The sequence below is a fragment of the Chiloscyllium plagiosum genome, unplaced genomic scaffold, assembly GCF_037043375.1.
Source record: "Chiloscyllium plagiosum isolate Xiang-an unplaced genomic scaffold, Cpla_swu_hap1 HiC_scaffold_5, whole genome shotgun sequence".
NCBI classification, from domain to species: domain Eukaryota; kingdom Metazoa; phylum Chordata; class Chondrichthyes; order Orectolobiformes; family Hemiscylliidae; genus Chiloscyllium; species Chiloscyllium plagiosum.
Window position 1 is genome coordinate 74,020,700 of NW_028270143.1, and position 9,122 is coordinate 74,029,821.

At 38.0% G+C, this 9,122-nt stretch overlaps 1 protein-coding gene across 3 annotated transcripts; it reads right to left on the bottom strand.

Moving 5' to 3' along the window:
- Positions 1–886: 886 nt before the first annotated feature.
- On the bottom strand, positions 887–8,843 carry gatad1 (GATA zinc finger domain containing 1). 3 transcript variants are annotated; one of them, XM_087987312.1, is made up of 5 exons: positions 8,540–8,843; positions 6,912–7,037; positions 5,936–5,995; positions 4,475–4,610; positions 887–1,505 (listed from the first exon to the last, which is right to left on the bottom strand). In XM_087987312.1, the coding sequence occupies exons 1-5, from the start codon at positions 8,744–8,746 to the stop codon at positions 1,342–1,344; spliced, it is 693 nt and encodes a 230-aa protein (XP_087843438.1). In that variant the 5' UTR covers positions 8,747–8,843; the 3' UTR covers positions 887–1,341. The 3 variants fall into 3 exon arrangements, with proteins under 3 accessions (XP_087843438.1, XP_043546184.1, XP_043546185.1); XM_043690249.2 differs by having other exon boundaries at positions 887–1,500; positions 4,427–4,610; positions 8,540–8,835; XM_043690250.2 differs by lacking the exon at positions 5,936–5,995 and having other exon boundaries at positions 887–1,500; positions 4,427–4,610; positions 8,540–8,836.
- Positions 8,844–9,122: the final 279 nt, after the last annotated feature.

Sequence of the window (9,122 nt, forward strand, 5' to 3'; positions counted from 1 at the left end):
TGTACTGACATACATAGCCATTGAAAGTGTAGCTCCTTGCCTGGAGTATTAAATGCAGAATGCACTCAAGAGCATGTTTGCCCCTGACTGATGATGGGTCTGTTTATTTGCTCAGCTTAACCAACACTGTGGTAAACGTCACTTCGTCTTTCAGACCTCAAGTGCAACAAAGTGTATGCCAGCTCTTGGTTAGCAAGGAATTCTTGGTGGACCACAAGATGGAAGTGGGGTCTCCACTCAAAGCACTCCACATGTTAAACACACTTAAATAGTACATTTGTATTTTAATGAATTGCTGCTGCTTTGGCAACTCAGTGGAGAAGAATTGGACATGGCTGTGAAAATAGTCAGAGCAGTCATCATTTACTCTAATTTCAGATTTTTTATACCCTTACCAAGGCAAAGCACACAGTGCATTTTTTTTCAGCTTCCCCAGAGTGAATAGCTATAATCATGTCCAATGTCATTAGGTTTTAAAAACTTCTGGAATTAAACCCCAATTTTGGTTTCATCAATTGTCAACTTCACCTCTTCCTCCTCTTAATTTTATTTAACTTTGCCAAGTCAGTATAGCCTTTAAAAATAGATGCCATACAAATAAATGTGCATACATCAAAAGTACACAAGAACAATACAAAATTACCTTTCATTAAACCAATAATTCTCTTGCCCCATTCACAGCATACACAGAAAACATTAAGTTTTATAAAAATATAATCTTAAACTTAACAAAATCTCACACCTGAAAAACTACAATGTCCTATTTGGAATTTATATGTCAAGTCTGATCATGAAAACAGAAAACACAGAAAATAATATACTTAGAATTTCTCTAAGTCTTCTCCAATTATAGTAATTTCTAACTAGTTAAAAGTACATGCAAACATTTAATATGTAATAAGTGTTTAATTTTTAATGTACAAAATTAGATTCCTATTTCCACCATCCACAAATTTGTTTATTGCAAAATTGATAATTCAGGAACTTGAATCTAAATGTGGCACAATGAGCAGTTCCATACAAAATACTGCGTAACATACAAATACTGTACTTAAATTGATAAAGGTAACCAAAGCTTTGCAAAATTTACAGACACGTCAAAAATAGATCTTGCCATATTAATTTTCAAGTATGTCAAGACTTTAAACTGAATTGTTGGAGTTCATAAACCTCACGCTAATATAGTTTTGAATGTTTAAAATTGCATGAACACTGAAAACATGTTAAAACAGTGAGCCTTTTAATAAGGCCAAGATTCAGCTATATTACACAAATACAAACTTATTTTAAGAAAGCTTTAACGCCTTGGCTATAAACTGTTTCCTATTGATTCCTTCACCGTTATTGCAGGGGTTGGTCCAACACGGGTCCAGATATACCCTTTCTCGGGTTTGGTTGGAATAACTGGAAAAGGAGTCGATCTTGATTTGAAGTATTCTGAAGGTGCATGGCAAATAAATTCAAAATGCTCCATTTTTCTTGGTAGATCTTCCTCTGGCCCTGAAGTAAAAATAACTATCACTAGTATTGAACACATCAATCGCAAATGGTTTGCTCGCGAGGGTCAAAGCAATTCTTAAAACATTCATTTTGTGATCTGTTACATTTTAAAACTGCTGATTCATAATAGGATACACTTGTTACAATATGCCACACAGCAGCTTTCGAAGTGAAAGGCTCAAGGATAGTTGGTGCTGAACATATTGCTGATGTAAAACAATTATGTTGCAATGTCAATAAATGTCCTTTTATTGCTTCCATCGTGGATTAGTTGAGTAATAGAATTGCAATGTCAGTGAGGATTGATATCAAGAGTTCTGCCATGTTAGAGGTGATGTCACACGTTTGTGCAGCATGATAATTAATGTTTATGGCTGCAGTATTTTGCTCACTTAGCTTTTGAACTGCCACCCAACTGAAAGCCATTCTTCTCAGTGTTCAGATATCAAGCTATCACTCCTCAATGCTACACAGCTGTAATTCACTAACATTTCCATTGCATCAAGACTAGTAGATTGACAGAAAAAATTAACATTGGGTTAGATCCATTGTGTTGAAAATGTGTTGCTGGAAAAGTGCAGCAGATCAGGCAGCATCCAAGTATCTATTGTGTGTTTAGCATCTGGGGCCATCAGTTTTGAATCTGTCATCTGAAACCACAGTATCCTATCAGAAAGAGGTTTCAGAAATCCTAGCAGCAATCCAGTGTTGGTAAACTATTCCACTGAGGAACTGCATTCAAGCTTCTTGAGTATCTGTAATGGCCAGACATTCAGTTTCAGTAAAGTCCCTTGGAGAGTGATCAGATGGAGGAATGTGGCTTACCTATTCTCAATTAAAAGCAAAACACTGCAAATATGGAAATCGGAAATAAAATAAGTGCTGGAGAAACTCAGTGAGCCTGGCTGCACGTTGGGGAGAAAAACTACGTTAACACATCAAGTGCGATATGCCTTCTTCTGAGGAAGACTGATATTGGATAAGAAATATTAACTCTGCTTTTCTCTCCACAGATGCTGCCAGGCTCACTGAGCTTCTCCAGCACTTTCTATGTTTGGTAACCTTTTCTCATGTAGCGAGTGAAAATGGCCTTGTGGCTATTTAGCTATTCCTGATTTGTTAAATTTATCAATCAGCAATTAAACTGGTATTTTCTGGATCAGACAATTTAATAAACAGTACGCACACCATCTTTTACTATCTGCTGTCAGGAAAGTTCATATATTAAACAACCAGTTACTTGATATTAACTTTTCTACTGGGTTTCGTTTCATTTGAAAGGATTAAAAAACCTACAGCAATTATTTTCTGGTATGAAAGACCAAGTGGCTAATTTATTCCCCGAGCTTTATGAATGTTGCTTTACCAGACTAGCTTGAATCAACTGTGATGTAATATTCTTGCCCTGTGCAAAAAGATCTGATTTCACACTATATTTTTAACCACAATAAGAGCAAAATACTGCAGATGCTGGAGACCTGAAATAAAAACAAGTGCTGGTGAAACTCAGCAGGTCTGGCAGCATCTATGGACAGAGAAACGAAGTTATTGTTGAGAGTTCAATATGACTTTTCTTCAGAACTGAAGAAAGTAGTGTTTCATCATTTTCTTTTAGTTATTTGTTACAGTAAGAGTTCTAAAACATGAAATTGCATTGGGTTATTTCAGTTACCATTTAAAAGTTTGAATCTTTCTAAAATGTGACAGGTCTCTGTGGGGATTATAACACAATGGTCTGCCTTATTGCTGATTGTTCATATGTTACTTTTAAACAAGAATCACAGATAGTCTTGAAAGGTGATTGCTACAAGCTGCATTAGAAACAATGCTTAGCTGACAGAAAATTATATTCTTCCAACAGCTTTGAGAAGACTTGTGAATAGATTAAAAAGGGATGAAAAGCCTCTAGAATATTTCACAAAGAAATCTGATTATGTAGTTTACAGAATTGCCCATTGAACATATTCAGTCACGGCAGTATTATATTGACAAAATGGAAAAGATATTTCCTCTCATGGCAGAATCTAGAACTAAAGGTTCATTTTTTAAAAAAAGAATTAGGAGCACAATTCTTGTATATGTTCATTTCAGAAAGTACCAGGTAGTTTATATCAAGTTAGCCGACTGCAGCCACGTTGATGAAAGGGGCATAAAAGTTAGGCTCGATGCTTGGGGGAAAACTGACTAATACCGAAAGCCTAACATGGATATCAGATAAAGACAGCGTCAGAAACAAACACAGAATGCTGGACAAACTCAGCAGGCCTGGCAGGACCTGTGAAGAGAGAAGGCACAAGCCTTCAGAACACAGGATCAGACTTTGAGGATTATATTCTAGTCAATGATTTTTGCTGACATTCACCAAAGTTCACATGTGATGGTCTCTTTATAACATGCTGAAGGATTAATAATGCCTTTAGAAATTTAGAGTAAGAAGGCGATAGCTTTAGGAAACTGCGTTGCTAAAATGGGGGGGAAAAGAAAGTGAGTAACAGTCTGAACCAGAAAAAAACAATAAAGAGTATAAAGGGCAAATGTACTGCCACTAGTATGAATAACACCTCAAGTAAACAAACAGGAAACTGTAACAGTCACTGGTAATGTAATCCTAGTAAGTGCACAATTTTGGATTCACAGCTTTCAAAACATTCACATCCCTGTAACCATAAAGTGCATTTAAAACTTAAATAAGTCCACCTAAATTCAATTAGAATTTATCTACATTCAAGTTGGATTTCTGAAAGGTGAAGAAAGCAAGCAGTGAAGCACCTGAACCTCTAAAACGTTCTGCAGCTTGGTGAGTCAAAATTATTGAGGCCTTCTTTAGAAATGTTCTGAATGAACAACATTGCAGTATCACAATATTTTAGTTATGTCATCTAACACACATACATTTTAATACAGATATAAACAACTTAATATGTACCAAGTATATAAGTTGCTGCATCAAAGTGATCTTTGGAGCTTGCCTGAGTTGGGATAAGCCACGTAATCACTGCACTCTTTTCACAGTATTGATCTTGCACGAATCCTCTGATCTGAGCATAGTAAACCTTTTCATCATCTTCATCCGCAACAGAGACTATATCTCCAATTTGGTAGTATATACCCTAAAACACATTGAAAAAGTATAAATCTTTAAATAAAATAGACTTAAACTCTTAAAGCTTCTGAAAATCTTAGTCAATAATGAGTCAGTAGGTAAATGCACTGGGTCGTCACATATTCCAAATAGGTTCTGGGTCACTTGTTTGTGCTGTATCTGCTAGTGCTGCAACATTAGCATGAAAATTGGACTCCGTGCCACAAAGAGGTTGTGGGGTGTGACATCCATCTTAGGATACTTTTCTTTCACACCAGTCAACAACAACTGTTTGAAAATGCACTCATGAGGAACATGGTCAACTTGGTCATGAAGTTATTTAATGATCAAACTGTGCAATACGAGACAACAGCTTACATGTAAAGACTGAATGGTTAACATCTGTCAACCTACAAACTGTATGTGCCAGTGCAAAAGAAATACGGAACAAAAATTTGGTGGATCTGGGGCAGAATTCCACACCAAATACGATTAGATGGACACATTATTTTATGAGGGTAAATTGATAAGAAAAAGTCATGCTCAAAGAATCAGGGAATTATAGTTTCTGAAAGGTTCACTTCTGAAATTTGTTACAACTCAATTTAACCAAAAACTCAAAAGATTAGAGTAGTAAGCTGCTGACAACCATATCGTTGCACATATATAAAATTTATAAGTACAAAGTTTGACAAGATGATAGCATTTTGGACTACATCTTTAAGGCAAACTGGAGCAGGTTGTGTGTTCTTAAAATGAACCTAGCACACTTAACGTCTAAGAGCAAAAGCAGATGTTCCTGATAATGCAGACTTTGAGCAGAGACAGAGATGGAGAGATAAGGAACAATAGCTACTGTGACAGATTGCTGGGAAAGCTAATCCACTGTTTTAAAACAAACTTCATAGCGATTTAAGGATACTGAAAGACTTGCCCTGTGATAGAAGAAGAAATCACTAAAGTAGGCCCTGCTACTGAAAATCATTGAAGAACTGAGAAACAGGACTGTCAATGGATGCTGGGCATTACAATTTGGCAAAACAGGGAGACTTGGAAGCTTTAGACTTTCGAACATTTCCCAAAAAAAAACTACAAGTTTGCAGAAAATGTGCACCATTGTATGTAGACAGCAAAGAGTTTGTTAAAGTCTTAAAACTTGAAATGTTCTCATGTGAAAGTCAGGAATTGAATATTCAAATATCTTTTTATAAGTTATCAATATTTGTGGGGATCATAATGTATCATTCATATGAAGGACTATTGTTCAGGCAAGTTAAAATATTTTTAAAAGAATTTATGGTAGTGGATTTTTCCCACGTAGAGATACAAAACTGCACTCTGAAAAGTACTTACCCCATAGAAAATAGATTCACTTGTGATTATCGTAGACACAGATTTTGGTGCTTTAATTGGCTGCAAAATATCACAATCTCATTTTATGAAAATTCAGACTATTCCAAACATTCAAAATACTACTTTACATTATTCCATGAGCAAATGATCATGGACCACAGATTGAGCAGCAGGATCAACCATCACAATGATTTGCAAGCTGAGCCTACTTTCAACCATCAAACCATGACCTAGATTTGTCTTGTTAAGCATATCAGTGTTATAGAAAATTCAGCAGTCTCCTGTTACAATTCTGATAACCAATAGGTCCCTTATTAAATGCCAATGTTAACATGCTCCAATTCAAAACAGAAATATTCATCTTCATAAAGCAGTATTGATATTGCTATGGATCTGTTATAGCAACTCCTCTATTACAGGATGTCATCGATTTAACAGGGAAATTTAGTTTAACCCATTACATCATGTTAAAGAATGAAAACCAGTGGGTGAAATATACTCATAACAATTAATACATCGTCAGAGCACAAAGACCATAACTTGAGAGCTCTCTGCCAAATGCAGTTCCTGGAATAGCCCAATGAAAAGCCTGTTGCTGTCATGGTATAGGGCCAAAGTTTTAGTTGTGCATTGCAAAGAAATTAATTCTGCAAGCTTTATTTAAAAGGTAACATAAGATAGTCCTCCATACACATCCTGATCCTTTTAAGTTCTAATCTTAATAAGGGATCCATTACTTACCAGAATGCAAAAAAAAAGATTCCCATCAGCAATTCAGGGTGGTGATTTACTTTAAAGAACAAAAATAAGGCATCAACAATTAATGAATCTGCTATACAAGATACGTCATCAGAAAAATTGAAAAATTATTTAATGGACAATACCATAATGTCGACTGCCCTATTTATTGAAGAAATGTCTTCTTCCCTTCCCCACCTAATCTTAAATATTCAAAAGTTTTTGCAAATTGTCTTACATTTTTTAATTTGAATATATGTCTACGTCCCTTTCCTTTAGTTGAAACCTTCTTTTCAGCAGGAGGCATGGACCTATATTTTGTGTTCCGTAACCTTGCAGACCGCCTATGAATTTCTTGCTTTGCCTGTCAGAATATAAAAAAAACTACCATTATTAGCAAAAACTTTGTAGTTATTCTATTATTATTGATGAACAAGGAAGAGTAGGCCATTTAGCCCCTTGAGATTGCTCCTTTATTCAATAAGATTATGGTTGATTCAATTGTAACCTCAAATCTACAATCTCGCTTACCCCGTATTCATTATGGAATAGTATTACTCCAACAGAGTAATGAACACAGCCCAGTACGATGAATAAATCTGTGAAGTAAAAAGAATACCTGTGTTCATTTACTGAAAAGGACAAATCTTAGCCTGAGTTCATCCGTTGCTATTGAATGAGAGCATGTCATTTATCTCATTAGCTATTTAAAACTCTGTTTGTGTTTCTTCAATTTGATAAAGTTTTTTTGCTGAAACTACTTAATGTATGACATCAAAATCAAAATACAAGATGGCTTTAAAAAGGAAACTAAATGGGGCATCCATAGGAGGTTTAGCTAAAACTATACAAGACATTAGTCAGACCAAAGCTGGAATACTGAATAGTTTTGGGCCTCTTACTTGGGACTAACAGATCAACCATGATCTCAATTAATGCAGGAGGAGACTCTATGGGCTGAATGGCCTACTTCGGTTATACCTTCTGGCAGGTCCAGCCACATTACCACAGGACAGAGATCCCTCAATTGGCTAAGCTCACAGAAGTTCCCAACTTTAACTTCTAGTTGGTATTGAATCAACTTGAACAGAAAGTGGAATACAAGAACAACTGAAACCTGCAAAGACTGAATGAGGAATGTGTTCAATATTTTAGACTTGGAAATCTACGTGGATGCTTGCTAAGAGCCAATTAAACCTCTAATACGTCTGATGAAAAAATACAAACCTGCAATGTTAATCTTGTTATTCCTTGTGCAGATGCTGTCAGGTCTACTAAAATACTTCCAGCATTTTTTTACATTAACTATCATATATTGAATATTAATAAATTGCCAGTGAACACTGACCATTAAGACACAGGAATTTCAACAGCATTTGGGAATCACATTGTTCATCCCTGTCCCCATTTGCTCATGAAAGACAAACGTTTCAGTTTGGATTAAGCTATGACATGTCTTTAAACATGTTATTAAAATGTCTTCACGCTCTGTTCTATTCACAGCAGAAACGGTGACTCCCTAATCCGGAGACCACTCCCAATCTCCCTCCTCTACAGTGAGCTCTGCGCCCAAGAGTCCGTGGAAAAGCAACACGCTCTGTCCACTGAAATAGTCAAAGCCTTCTGTGGGCAGTTGGGCAGCGGAGGGGCTCGAGGGTATTATTAATTTCCGAAAAGGCAGCTTATTTTGAGCTTTGTTCATTTACACTTTGCGCCCCTTTTAGGATCGTGCAAGTTTTAATCAGATTTATTTGACTTAAATGATGATAAAAGTCTCAGGCTGGCGGCCTAGCCCTCCCTCTTCTCTGGACAGGTTTTGGAAGCGGCTCACAGCGGCCTTCCCCCTCGGGCTCCTCCCAGCCTCACCTGTTTGCCACCTCCACCTCCTCCGCCGTTGCTCTGCTGAGCAGCCGGTGCTGAGCCGGGCCCCGCGGTCAAGCCTGAAACACAGCCGGCTCCGGGGCTCTTGCCAGCGCAGTTATTGCAGACGATCTCACCCTGACTGCTCTTCCTCCACATGGCCGAGGAATTGGCCTTGCACACGCTGCAGGACGGCTTCAAACCCAGCGGCATCTTCTCCGTGTCTCCGACAACAGCCCACTCAACCGACCCAGAAAATAAACCCAATCAACCGCTGCCCCAACCTGTAACCCACAGCCTTCCCTCCCAGGATACAGCGGTGGGAGGACCCAGTGACCTGAACCGCCCCCACCTAGCGGTGGGAGGACTCAGTGACCTGAATCGCCCCCCCACCGAGCGGTAGGAGGACTCAGTGACCTGAACCACCCCCACCTAGCGTTGGGAGGACCGAGTGACCACAATGGCCCCATCTAACGGTGGGAGGACCGAGTGACCATGCCGGAGGACCATCTCCCTGCGCCAAGCAGGACCGGGGATACAGCGCCCTCTACAGCTGAAGGAGCGCGATTCCGCGCGAATGGAAATCCGG

What these genes read in the sequence shown, in the direction of transcription:
- gatad1 (XM_043690249.2), bottom strand. Translation starts at nt 8,746, where the DNA reads ATGCCGCTGGGTTTGAAGCCGTCCTGCAGCGTGTGCAAGGCCAATTCC. An exon ending in GAGGTGGAGGTGGCAAACAG is followed by an intron (nt 7,038 to 8,539) that starts GTGAGGCTGGGA and finishes ATATTCTGACAG; the next exon opens with GCAAAGCAAGAAATTCATAG. An exon ending in ATATATTCAAATTAAAAAAT is followed by an intron (nt 5,996 to 6,911) that starts GTAAGACAATTT and finishes GATATTTTGCAG; the next exon opens with CCAATTAAAGCACCAAAATC.